This window comes from Papaver somniferum, chromosome 1 (genome assembly GCF_003573695.1).
Source record: "Papaver somniferum cultivar HN1 chromosome 1, ASM357369v1, whole genome shotgun sequence".
NCBI lineage: Eukaryota > Viridiplantae > Streptophyta > Magnoliopsida > Ranunculales > Papaveraceae > Papaver > Papaver somniferum.
The window spans coordinates 245938619-245952758 of record NC_039358.1 but is presented as its reverse complement, the minus strand read 5'-3'; the positions used below and the strand labels follow the sequence as shown (position 1 = coordinate 245952758).

General features: G+C 37.6%; 1 protein-coding gene across 1 annotated transcript; it reads right to left on the bottom strand.

Annotated features, from left to right (window-relative positions):
- Nucleotides 1-7518: 7518 nt before the first annotated feature.
- Nucleotides 7519-13584, bottom strand: LOC113323820 (putative DNA (cytosine-5)-methyltransferase CMT1). The gene is made up of 20 exons (XM_026572173.1): nucleotides 12908-13584; nucleotides 12698-12799; nucleotides 12235-12342; nucleotides 12028-12147; nucleotides 11852-11924; nucleotides 11594-11778; nucleotides 11450-11515; nucleotides 11104-11361; nucleotides 10958-11016; nucleotides 10783-10849; nucleotides 9611-9940; nucleotides 9429-9497; nucleotides 9257-9343; nucleotides 9080-9170; nucleotides 8886-9001; nucleotides 8653-8757; nucleotides 8517-8560; nucleotides 8364-8433; nucleotides 7938-8041; nucleotides 7519-7847 (listed from the first exon to the last, which is right to left on the bottom strand). The coding sequence occupies exons 1-20, from the start codon at nucleotides 13385-13387 to the stop codon at nucleotides 7718-7720; spliced, it is 2664 nt and encodes an 887-aa protein (XP_026427958.1). The 5' UTR covers nucleotides 13388-13584; the 3' UTR covers nucleotides 7519-7717.
- Nucleotides 13585-14140: the final 556 nt, after the last annotated feature.

Here is a 14140-nt window from a genome sequence, read left to right as displayed (position 1 = left end):
AGGTGGAGCTTAGGATGCATCCAAGTCAAATTTTTGGAATGTAAAGTCCCACGGAAATTTGGCGTGGGGTGGAGTTCCAAAGGCTCGTATAGTCAATAAGTGGGTTCCGGAGATTGGAAAGTCCAAGGATAACTTAGACTTTGTTGGTCATCATCATTGATGATCAATGGCCTGTAAGGGAAACTGGAAAAAACATGATGGAAATAAGTTGGTTAAAGAAGCAAGAATAACGTTTGTGAATGTCGCAAATCTAGTTAAGGCGGAGAATTTCTATAAGTTGCCTAGATTTAACAATTGTATAAGTTTTATTTATGGTAGTTTACTGTTTTAGTATGGAATCTTAATTGAGAATGTTTTTCCTAATTAGGTTATATATTCCTAGTTGAGGATGGTTTCCCAAATCAGATTAGGAAACGGATTAATTTGAGAACAAGAGGTGTCTACTACAAATACAGGACTTTAGGAGAGTTTAATATACAACATAATAAAGTTCTTAAGAGTGGGAAAACTAAATATAGGTTTTATGTTTCTTTATGAGTTTCTTGTTCTAGGCAAAAGGTGAGAGTCTTCTTTGTAATCATTCTAAGGCGCGGTTAATTGAATAAGTTGTATTTTTGTCCGTGGTTTTTACCAATTTGGGGTTTCCCACGTAAATCTGTGTCTTGTGTGATTGATTAAGTGTTTATCTTATCTCTTGGTGTATTAGTTATTGTCCCTCGAGATCTAAAGAACTGTGGTGTAGTTCCCAACAATAAACACTACTATTCATGTTCATTACATGTAGCAAACTATCAAATAGATATATCTATAATGTGAAAGTCATTGATGGATTTGGTGAAATATATTCTACTGAAATCCCCATACAGTCATCACAAAAATCTCAAGGAATCATAAAAGTGTAATATTTGCAAGTAAATTTACTTGTCTCTTAAGTATTGCTATCTCTAGGACCACAACATTATCAAATATGAAACAGATAATACATTAACATATAACAAGGAAACAACACTTTGCCACTGCATCAATAATGTGGCTATGTTGCAAAAACATCGCTCAATATGCTTATACATGATCCCACTCTTATCATATTTCATGATAGGAGGTGGCCTGGTTAGTGTGTGACTAACATTATTCAGTTGCTCGAAGTTTATTAACCACCAAAATAGAAGACATAACGATATCATGATATTCTCAGCAAATAAATTAATATCCAAAGTGCATAAGCATCAAACAAGCAACAACATTAATTTCAAAACAGATCATTTCGCAAAAAATCCTCCTTTGGGATAAAACTTAAATGTAAAAATCGTTCATTTTTATTGCCATCATATTAATTTTAGTTTTCAATTATACATCCTCAATACCGAGTTAACTTATATGGTCGGTAAAGAATATACATGATGGTAATTGTTGGAAGTTAAACCAAGATTTGGTGATTTGGTTCGTGGATCAACATATGATGTTGATCTAGTCCAAGTGGATCAACTGATGCAGTTGACGCAGTCAATTTGGATCAACATATGTTGTTGACACACTGTGCGATATTTGGAAGTTGGAGTTAACTAGAAGAGTAAGTTGTGTCGGTTGCTTGTTTTAGAGTTTTACTATATTTAGAGTTTCTTTGTGTTTATAAAAGTGTGCTTTATTTAGAGTTTGTTTTTATTAGGAAAGTACTTTGAGTGATCGTCAAGTTTGTGAGACTATAAGTAGGCTAGTGATCCATGAAGAATTTTACACCAAACTGATTATCAATGTAATCGTTTTATTGCTTTCGCGTGTGGTTTCCTCTCTCTTTCTCGATCCTACATTTTGTATCAGAGCAAGGTGAGAGGAAGGGAGAGGATAAGGAGAAAGAAGTTTCATTGTTTCATTCTTTTTAGGGTTTGAGAGTTTGAAAGATGTTTTAAAAAAAATTTGAAGTTGTGAAAGAGGATGATGTTTCCGTGAGAAATAAAAAGAAGTTGAAGTCTGCAAGACGTGTTGCAGTGTTGGTGTATCTTCATCAAGGTTCGAGAGTTAAATAAAAAAAAAGGTTGATGCTCCAAAAATCACAGCAATCACCATCTCCGGTCTTGTCACTGATGATTGTCAGCAGTTTGTCTTCCATCTCCAAAACTACTTCTCTGTCAAAGTACATTCGTGTGGATTTGTTCGTGTGCTGGGAAGAAGGTTTATCGTCTGTCATATCCGTCGTCTTATGGAGGATGAAGAGATGAAAGGTGATGAAAAGAAGTGCAGCTGATGAACGAGACCGAGCTGCTGGTGATTGGTTACCGAGTTGAGTATAGAAGTGATCGTTGTTGTGTGTTGATGTTGGGAAAGAAATATGGAGGTAGTGATGGTTGTTGTTGACGGTTACGAATTAAATCAAGCACTTCAGGCTTCAAAAAAAAATAAAAAGATCTCGCTGTAGTGAGTGTGCTGCTGTTGAAGTCGATGGAATTATGATGATCGGTAATGAGAGATGTTGATGCTCGAGCTGGTGATGACTGCCGGTGATTGGGTTGATGGAGTTGTTGGTAGGATGGTCAAAGACTAGATTAGGAAATCTAGTTGGTTAAGGAAACCAAGTACTTGTGTCCTAAGTATAGAAGCTTAAGAGGTTTGTTCTTAGAGATAAGATTAGGAAACCCTATACTTGTAGGAAAGTATTCCTTGTTAAGGAATGTGTCCATCCCTATTGATGTGTATAAATATCCATAGAGAGAACTAGAGAAAATACACCAGAACTAAGTAAGAGTTCTCTTCTTCTCGTCTAAAGGCTTTGTATATTCCAACCTATACGGTGATATATAAAATTGCTTATTCCTTCCCGAGGATTAAACCTGGTTAAATACTTGTTCTTCTTGTGTATGTGATTGTGTTCTGGCGATATTGAGATACCTCGTAGTAGTGCGAACCTAACGCTTCCGCAGGCTTTGGCAAAACAATTGGTATCAGAGCAAGGAGACGCTCTTGGATACGAGTTACTCATATTGAAATTGAAGTGAAGGTATTTTTCTGAAGATTGCTTGAGGTAATACTAATCTCAAAGGTTCTGTTTTTTTATCTATATTTGGTTGTTTAAGAACAATGGTTGACGGAGATAAACTAGTTGATCTGAAAGATCTTTTAAGAGAACATTCGGAGTCCACAAGTAAAGATAAAAAAACAAAATAATAAATACTTCATTCACATAGATCACAACTCAAAGTATAAAATTTTACAGGAACCAATAACTTTGGTTTATGGAGAACAGACGTAATGGATGCTCTTGTTCATCTTGACCTAGAAGAAGCTCTAGAAGGTCATCCAGTGGAGATGTCTGACAAGCACTGTAACAAGATGAATAAATTATGTCTTGCTTCGATACGAGGGTGTTTAGCAACTGCAGTAAGTTAATTATCAGCACTGGACTTCAGCAAAGGATCTCTGGGAAAAGCTAGAGAAGGAATACCTTGTGAAAAACGTGGCCAATAAGATACATCTTAAAAGGAATTTGTATCGCTATAACATGAAGAGAGGTGCAACCCTAACCGAGCACCTAGATTCATATAATAAACTTCTTGTTGAGTTGGTTAACTACGATGAAAACATCAATGATGAAGAACAAGCTTTGTGCTTGATAAACATCTCTTCCTGAAAAGTATGAACCCGTGATTAAAGCTTTAATGCACGACAATGATAAAATGACATACGCTGAGGTCACTACAGCATTGCGTAGTGAGGAGTTCAGGAATATGGATCGTGAAGACCTTGCAAGTGAAGATAATAATGATAGATTCTTGCAAGAGGTCGTTCATCAGATAGGAGAAAGAAGAATGGTGGTTATAGTAAAGGTAGAGGACGTTCTAAGAGTAGAATGCGACTGCAGAAATATGAGTGTGCTTGGAGCCACGACTTTGGACATTGGGCTAAGGATTGTACCAATCTTAAGGAAAGAGAAGGAGATAATAGTAATACCGAGGGGAACATTGCTAAAGATAATGAAGAATCAGATGATGCTTCTGTTTTCTCGCTAACTGTGACACCATCAGCTTGTACTATTACAGATGGTACATGGCTATTAGATACTGGAGCAACGTATCATATATGTCCATATCGGTACTGGTTCTCAAGTTTTTAAGAGCTCGATGGAGAAATACGAATGGGAAACAATCATACCTGCAGGGTGATTGGGATTGGTAGTATTCGTATCAAGATGCATGATGGTATGGTTAGAGAACTGAAGGAGGTAAGATTTATACCTGCTATAAAGAAGAATCTGATTTCACTCGGAACTTTGGAAGCTAAGGGCTATAAGATAGTTGCTGAAAATGGTGTTCTAAAGGTAATCTCTGGATCTATGGTAATCATGAAGGGCACACGTCATCATAACTTGTACTACTTGATTGGGAGTACAACAACATGGGATGTGTCTATTTCTGAACTCATCGAGAATGCAGCTACCGAGAAGACAAAGCTATGGTACATGATACTTGCACATCCAGGTGAGAAGTCGTTGCATAGGTTGATTCAATAGACTTGTTGAAAGGTGCTATTGCCTGCAAGTTAGCATTTTATGAACATTGTGTTAAGTGCAAGATAACAAGAACAAGCTTTGGCACATCTATCCACAATACTAGTGGAGTTCTTGACGATGTTCACTCAGATGTTTTGGGTCCTTCCAAGAATGCATCATTGGGAGGGAAACATTGGTTTGTGTAGTTCATTGATGATTACTCTAGGAGTGTATGGGTGTACACCATGAGGCATAAGGATGAAGTCCTAGAAATCTTTGTGAGGTGGAAAAAGGCAACTGAGACTCAAACAGGCAGAAAGATCAAAGTACTACGTTCGGAAAATGGTGGAGAGTACAAGAGTGATCCATTCTTGCAAGTATGTCAGGATGAGGGGATAAAGAGGCACTTCACAGTTAAGAAGACACCGCAACATAATGGGGTAGCTGAACGCATGAATCGTACTTTGCTGGAGAATGTACGATGTATGTTATCTAATGCTGGATTAGGTAAGGCGTTTTGGGCTGAGGCAGTTACGTATGCGTGCTTCCTCATTAATAGGTTGCCATCAACTGCATTAGAAGGTAAAACTCCTATGGATAAATGGTTTGGTAAACCAGTTTTTTATTATGACTCAATTCATATCTTTGGTTTTCCTGGGTGGTATCATGTTAGTGAAAACAAGATTGATAGCCGTGTCGTGAAAGGAATCTTTGTGGGTATGAAGAATGGAGTAAAAGAGTTCAAGATTTGGAATCCAGTTGAGAAGAAGATAGTCATGAGTAGAGATGTCACATTTGATGAGATGTCTATGGTAAAGTCTTGGGGTTCTCGGCAGGTGGAGAAAAGAAGCACCAGTACTAGTGAGCCTTTGCAGCAGGTGGAGATTGATGCAACTCCACCAATTCCAGTTAAATCCGTATCTGTTGAGAATACTTCTGAAGACATTGGGTCCGCAAGAGAAGTATTTACTGAAGTTCCAAATGATAGTGACGTTGTTGAGGAAGAGGAACAAGAGTCAGTAGAAGATACAGAATATACGGTCACGGAAACCATAACAACCAGCAAACCAAGAAGATCAACCAGGAAGCCTGGTTGGATGAATGATTACATTACTTATGCATTACCAGTTGTTGAAGATGGTACTCCTACTTCCTATTTAGAATTTGTACATAGTGCAGAGTGTAAAGAATGGGAAGGTGCAATGCAGGACGAGATGTTGTCTCTTTACAAGAATGGCACATGGATTCTTATGAAGCTTCCGAACGGTAAGAATGACATAGGGTGCAAGTGGGTATATGCTAAGAAAAAAGGATCTTCGGTGAATCAAGTTCGCTACAAGGCAAGGTTAGTTTCAAAAGGTTATGCCCAAAGAGAAGGGATTGACTACAATGAGGTGTTCTCTCCGGTGGTAAAACACTCATCAATCCGTATTTTGTTGGCCTTGGTAGCACAAGATGATTTAGACCTAGTTCGGCTAGATGTTAAGACGGTGTTCTTACATGGGGATCTAAAAGAGGAGATCTATATGACTCAGCCGAGTGGGTTCAAGGTTGCTGGAAAAGAAGATTGTGTATGTAAACTGAAGAGATCGTTGTACGGGCTAAAACAGTTTCCAAGACAATGGTACAAGCGATTTGACCAGTTTATGATAAGTCACTATGACCATTGTGTATACTTTAAGAAGATACGTGATGGGTCTTTCATATATTTGCTCTTGTATGTCGATGATATGCTGATTGCATCGAATAACAAGAAAGAGATTGATAATTTGAAGAACAAGTTGTCATCTGAGTTTGAGATGAAAGATCTGGGAGAAGCTAAGAAGATTCTTGGCATGTAGATTCAACGTGACAAAGAGAAGGGTAAAGTTTGTTTGTCTCAAAAGGCATATTTGAAGAAAGTGTTACAGAAGTTTGGTGTCTACGAAGGAACTAAATCTGTAAGTACTCCCCTTGCTGCTCATTTTAAGTTGAGTGCTCGTATGTCTCCCACTACTAAACAAGAGCAAAAGTATATGGCCCAAGTCCCATATGTTGAAGCTGTTGGTAGCTTGATGTATACGATGGTATGTACAAGGCCGGACATTTCACATGCAGTTAGTATGGTCAGCCGTTATATGCATTGTCCTGGTAAGGGACATTGGCATGCTGTGAAATGGATTTTGAGGTATCTTTATGTTGCGATTAATGTTGGCTTGGGGTTTGTGAAGGATAGAAGTAACAATCAGTTGTGTATTGGATATGTGGATTCTGACTATGCTGGTGATTTGGACAAAAGAAGTTCAACTACAGGGTATGTATTTACCGTGGCAGGGGCACCAGTAAGTTGGAGATCAATCTTGCAGTCTACTGTGGCGCTTTCAATTACGGAGGCGTAGTATATGGCAGTGACTGAGGCATTTAAAGAGGCTATATGGTTACAAGGTTTGTTAGATGACTTAAACTTCCTTTGGAAGAAGTTCCTGAATGAATTCCAATAACCTTGCTCTCCAAAGGTGCACATTTTCATTGGGAGATTGATTCATGGCGGGCTAGCTTGTCTTAAAAAAGTTGGGGCTCACATTGAGTGCATAAATATTGAATGCACATTTCTGACAAAGATCAGATTGGTCATTTGTTTCTCCACTCACCTTAAGAATTTAAGATAATCATGGCCATGACACACGGAGCCATGATCTGATTCAACCACATAATATATCTAAAGGGTCTAAGTCAGCAGGAGTAGAAGGGAAAACTTAGTATTGCTGAAGCAGTCTCTCTAATCAGATTCACCACATCAAGTGAAATTTCTAGTAGTAAAGCTGACAGTACAAGCATCAGGCCAAGGGAAACTAAGAGCCGACCTATACGCACAGAATTACATCAAAAATTTATCACCCTAAGCCAAAACCCTTAAGGTGACATTTCATCAAAAGCATCTAAATTCCAGAGACTTAATCCTTCAAAAATGGCTCTATTGCTTCATGATTATTTTCATCCTGCAAGTGTTAATCTAGTGGCCTTATCACAAGTATAGTTGAAAACATAAGCACACAGGATATGAAAAACTGAATTTCTCTTCAGAAGAAAGTAGATCCAAAAGTTACAGTACTAAAGAGCCAAATGTGATGCTGCTCAGGATTGTACAAGAGACAGCAAAGAGATAAATCAATGTGTTTTTGAATCACATAAATTGTTATCTGGTGTCGGTATCAAACCTTTTTTACAGAAGTCAAACTTGAACTGTTTATATCTTGTTCATCTTGAGAAGGATGGAGGGAGTTCAAAAACCTGTCCACTGCCAGAAGTCTTGTTTACGGCCTTTGCTAGAGAAAATCCTAGAGCTTTTCCTACCGGTACAGCCACTGCATTTCCAACTTGCATGTACCTATAATGTACAAAGAATCGTTAGAGTTTGAAGGAGAACCAAAAAGAACTACGAGGAAAAGAGAAAAACAATCAAGTGTGACAATTATACCTCTGCTTTACAGTACCAAACAGACGATAAAAATCCGGAAATCCTTGAAGACGCGCATTCTCCCTGATTGATAACACCCGGTCTTGTTCAGGATGCAATATTATCTGACAAAAGCACCAAAAGTCAGAAAATTGACGTTTACACAAACCATCTGCTGTTTATAGCAAACCCATAACTTAAAAGAAGGCATTGGACATCTGGAAGGATTATGCTTAAGATTAACAGTGACTCATGAGGAATATCATAACCTAAAGACCAGATGGAAACATCAGTTTCACTGTCCTCCTTAAACATCAAACCACACCCCACAAACATATCATTTTTGCACCTTAGTTTCCCTGTTATAACCTATGATCTTAGCATATTATCTAAAAGCTTAAAACGCTTCCAAAAAAAGATTTGCATAAAAAATAAAACCATGTTCACCTGGTTATGTGGCTCAGCACGTGTGACAACGGTAGACACGATTTCATCCCACCAGAGTCTTCCAAATGGCCTGAAAACCAAGCAGACATTATAAATAAATTGGGCTAAAACAGATTCTTCCTTAAACAGATTAGTGAAGAACCAAATACTCACTTTTTGGAAGTTCCCCTGACAAATTTTATGGCATACTCAGGTACCTGCAGTGTAATGAACTATGTAAGCATATGTTCAACTTATGAATTGGCAGAATAACTAGTGATAAAAAGATAAGATCAAAAGAGCTGTTTACCAGTGGCTTTTTAGATTTTTCAATCATTACTTTGGCCATCTTCGGATCTCGACATGCCTTGTTCCCATCAACAATCACTCCGGGGAGGTTTCTGAAGTTAGCACCCTAATAAATCAGCAAAACAATACAATCAATATGTGTTTTGTAGTACCAATAAAAATCGGCAAAAGAATACAATCAATATATGTATTGCATGAAGAAAACTGATTTCGCCAAGTGAACAAATAACTAACCTTTTCCCTGGGGATCTTAGAAACCCGAAGATTATCATCTTCGCTTAGTTTCAGAGGCCTGTGGTCAAAAAGCTTTAAAGTCGCTGATTCCTCTGGGCAAGCTGACCCCATCAACTCTGAAAGGAAGGACAATATTCAATATTCTTGAAAGATATCCAACAGGCTAACTTAAACTTGAAAACACTAAAACTTACTGTGCTTTGGCAAGCGAATCATCTTCTGAAAGTCTGACTCGGGAATATCATTACCATAGTCCCTCTCATCCTGGATTTCATGAGTAGTAATCTACAAACCAAAAGAAATACTGTAAATATGTCACTATCAATGTTAACTTGATAAAATCAATAGAGGCAGAAAACAAACTTGCTTACCTCAGGCAAATCAAAAATTGCATCTTTAAGAACCAATGCATCCTTCAGCTGCAGAGTAGACTCTTCATTCCCCTTTACAACATTTCGCTACACAAACCGAGCAAGGATTAATTATTTCATAAATACAAATACGTTTAACAATTCTATGATGGAATAGTACATGCATATATACCTCAAACTCCTTAGGGCTAAACCCACGAGCAATAACCTTGTGGGTAGGAAGAGGGAATTGTGGTAGTTTCTGCAATAAAAAAAGTAAAATATAAAGTTCTAATAACCAATTTTTATATCCAATAAATCTAAATTAAACAGTTGCAATGATGGTTGATAGAACTATTTACAAAGCAATTCTACCTCTGTCATTTTGGCACCCCAAAGAAAGGTGCGCATACGAAACTGTGGTAGCCCATAACTTCCAGCTATCAATAAACCAAGACGAACTTGGTACTGCATTGCGACAAGCCTTCCTATGGCATACCGACCAAGCGTTCCACCCAAAAATCTCATAATGTCTACTACGTTCTCCATGAGAGTGAACTTTGGCTGAAGAAACTTCACAATATCCATAAACACAACAAGCTGATAATTTTTGGGGTCCTTTAACGGCTCCTCATAATTCCTAAACCTGTTGAACCCAGAGATTCCCTGACAGGGGGGTCCACCACATACTACATCCACAGTACCCTTAAAAGACAAACAGAACAACAGATAAATTTGTTAAGATACAATCATAAATGGCTACACAAAATAAACCAGTATCTTAAAGTAGACTACTTAAAATATTAACAGAAGGAGAAGTATACCAGATTCATCTTAATACTATACTAAAGGCCTGGAAATGTCTCACATCAAGAAGTTACATGACGGGGACGTTAAGTGAGGTTTAAATTCAAAAGAGAAATCGCTATGTCTAAGCATTGGGCATTTGAACATCAAGTGCACATGAGGCGGAACCAATCAGTAAAAGAATCTGGCATTAGTGATTACTCTTTTGTAACTAAAATGATCAATACACTAGAAACCTCAAGTTACTAAGATTACGACTGCCTAACACTATATACAGGATGATTATGTAAGACAGAGCAACCTTGCCATTTATATTGCACCCAGTGTGTGGGTCATGTTAGGAACTATTAAACTCCAGACATCAGACATGTCATTAATATAAGGGAAACTAAATTCAAATAGATTGCTTTTTCATGCTTGGGGTTCGGAGAATATGCATCAGTATTCTACTACAAGAATTTTAAGATGAAAAGCAATAATTCAAGGCCTTCCAACAATTTTAGTGATTAGTAAAAATTGGCCAACAATTACTGTGCAGTAATATATTAGTTGATAGTATAAACCCTTTAAAAGTAAATCAGTTGATAAAGGTTCCCGAAAAAAACACAAATTAAAAAAATTGGATAACAGAAGTACACAAACGCTTCTAAGTCATGGGACGAATAAAATGACCACATCTCAAAGTACATAGATTTGAGAAGAATCAGTAAGGCAAACAGTAAAACTAGAAATACACTTACAGGGAGAGGCAATATATTAGACTGGTATCCAGCAGTAACAAATTCCTCAATGCAGTCCTCACATTTCCTGCATATGAAACTAATATCAAACCAATGCACTGACAGACTGAAGCAGGTAAGAATAGGAAAGACAACGAAGATACATATGTAGAAAGCTCAACGTGCAGTAACATACGTGAGCTGTGAAAAAGGCTCCCATGAATCCCAATCGGAGCCCCACCCTTTCCACTTTACCTAAAGTATAATAAAATGTCAGAAATGAGTAAGAATTTACGAAATAGAGGCTGGCAACTAAAGTATTAGAAATCGCAAAAGTAATACCTTAAAATGTAAGGCAGCAGTCCCTTCATCAGTATCTGGGTTCACTCCATAATATATTCCAATTATTCTTTCAACTTCGTATTCTCCGTTTTCATCCGGAGGACGTCTCTGCGCCTCTTCTTCAGTTTCTTCCTTCTCTTCGTTCTCAGTTGGTTTTTTTGTTTTGTTATAATTAGTTCCCAACAAATTAAAACGACCACAGAGATCTTTCCACTCATAAAGCAAACGCAAGAAGTCCTCGGCCTTCATATTTCGGACCTAAATTCAATTGGCAGTTAATTATCTGATAACATGTATTCTTGAAAATATGAAGAGAAAAGACAATAATAGAAGCGAAACATGACACCTCTGTTTCAGGATGATTGTAGCGAAGACTTTCGCAAGCATCTTCGTTAAAATCTACGGCCCATCTCTGAAATAACAATGTTAAGTTTCAGTATGAATTAAACGGACTATACCGAATGTGCTGAATTCATTTCTTTTTACTTACAGTGACAAGGTTGACACTGGATGCAGCTGCACCCATGCACAGGCCTGTGGACATCCCACCACAACCGGCATACATGTCAAGTAGGGTCATAACTTTATCAGGATCAGCAGTATCTTCCTCAAAGACTTTCAAACAACCCTCCCTTGAAACTGCAGCAGATGATGTACTAGCTCCTTCCCCATTTTCTACAAAAGAAGAAAGTTGTTAGTATCTGCAAGCAAGAATTGGAGGGAATTATTAATAGATAAAGTTCATTACCTGTTGGTAGATTCTCAAACGTACACAGTTGTTCACAATAGGACATGTCATAATAATAATGGCAGCCGGGGACCTAAAAGCAAACCAACATAAGAAATTTAGTCATTCAATAAACTAAAATGTAAACTGGAATGCATAAAAATCAGTGACAGAGAAAACAAAGAAAAAACCCATACCAAGAAGGATGCTTGAGAAACAGTAATCTTTGAAACAATACAATCCAGTGGATTGTCATCTCCAGAGTCAGAACAGAATACACGTTTTGCGTCAATGAGGTAAGAGTATTCTCTGATGACCTGAAACATCGGAAAATTTGCAGACTTACAAAACAGTGGTACATAACTCAACGAAAAGAGAAAATGAGTGTTCCTAACACAACTTACAGTGTCTGCTGCTCGGAAGAACCACTTCACAGCAATGTATGGTATCTTCTTAGTCGTTTCAAAAAATTCAACGATTCTTCCTATATAATCTGGCTCTCCATCTTCAGCCTGAGATAGATCAAGTAATAATAGAGTCTTATAAAATACACAATCAACATTTAGCTGTCAAATTATAACAAATACACTTATCAATCGATATTATGAAACCCAAAATGCACAAAACATGAAAATTCGGCAATGAAAAAGCCAATTTAACATGAACCAAACAATATAATTCTACAATTCTCCCAGTATGATCCAATTCTCCTTCTGTCTAAAACGGATCAGTAATAGATTCTTGTAAACAATTACAGCACATAAACTTCTCCTACACCTTTGTCTACTTACTCATGAACACACAAAAACATAAACTCGACCATAAAAAAACTAAATAGAACCTTAAGCAAGTGCATAGATCATTCACCTTGATATGACAACAGTCTCCCAATTGGTAAATCTCTCCGTCTACTTGAGCACTAGTGAAGTGCCGTCTCACATGCAGATAACCTTCACCACCTTCCCTTATCTACAATTACACACAAAAATCAAACAATCAAAACATGTCAAAATCCCCAAAACCAAAATTACAAAATCCATAAACAATTAAAAACCAATGAAGAACCAGAATCACAACCTTTTGTGCATCATAACGATGAGGCCATCTTTGTCTAGCCTCTTCAACAGGTACCGGTTCACCAATTAAACGGCAATCCTCTTTCTGTTTCTCAGATTTATTGATCTTCCTCTTCTTTTTCTCCACAAGGACATCTTCAATTTCTTCTTCCTCATCTACGGCTTCTTCAGGGTTGTCAATAACTAGATCTGCAACCTCTTCATCGTCTTCTTCTTTTACACCAACCTTCTTCTTACCTTTACTTATCACACTCTTTAGTTTCTTCAACGGACCATCTGTTCTCTTCCTTGGTCTTCTAACTTCAGATTTCGCCTCAGATTTACTTGCTGATTTCTTCTTCTTGTCTGATAAATCAACAAGAACCTCTTTACCTTTTCCTTTGGCTGTTTTCGCCTCTTTTGATTTGGTCTTTAGATCTACTGTAGAATCATCCTCCTTGGGTTTTCTTCCTCTTTTCCGGCTAGCAGGTGTAATTTCCATCTGAAAAATGAAGATTTAGGGTTCAATAGAGTTTCAGAAAAAGGGTTTGGGGTAAGAAAAGTAGAGATTTAGGGTATGAAAATGGAGATTTGGAGTAAGAAATTGGTGTTTCTGAGAGAGATGATGAAGGGGAGAGTTAGGGTTTCAGAGACGGAGAGAAATGGGTTTTTCTGAGGAGTGAGAGAAATTTTTAGGGATTTGAAGAGAGAGACAAATGTAAGGGCAGAGAAAAGGGGAAAGTATCTTAGGCGATATTTTCGTGGGCGGGAAAAAATGAAAATTCGAATTTTGGGAAATTTTTTTGACGCGCAAATTTGCGTGTAATTATATTACCGGTTGCAGATATAATCTTAACCGCAGAGTATTGTGTAAGTGGTTTAAGGAAAGTAGAATGTGTTAAATGTTATCATTTCTTTTGATGAGGTTGTTAGATCAGCGGTGAGTGTATGGTGAGTAGGAAATTTGATGGGTATTGGATACATCGAAAATATCTGCTATTCCTAAAAAAAGGCACGATCGTCTTGAGATTTTTGGATCTACTCTATACGGAGATGGTGTATGTTGTTACTGGGGAGGATAGTGGGGGCGACATTTTAGGCTTTTACAGCTCACGTGGTGGTGGTGATGGTGGTTAGTGGACATAGCCTTGCGGTTGAACCGGCATGGGTCAACTTTCCAAACTTTATTGCACTTCCTGCATTTTGCACTCCATAGGCGTGATATTTGGTTAGTTAATTACTACAGTCTTGAGGT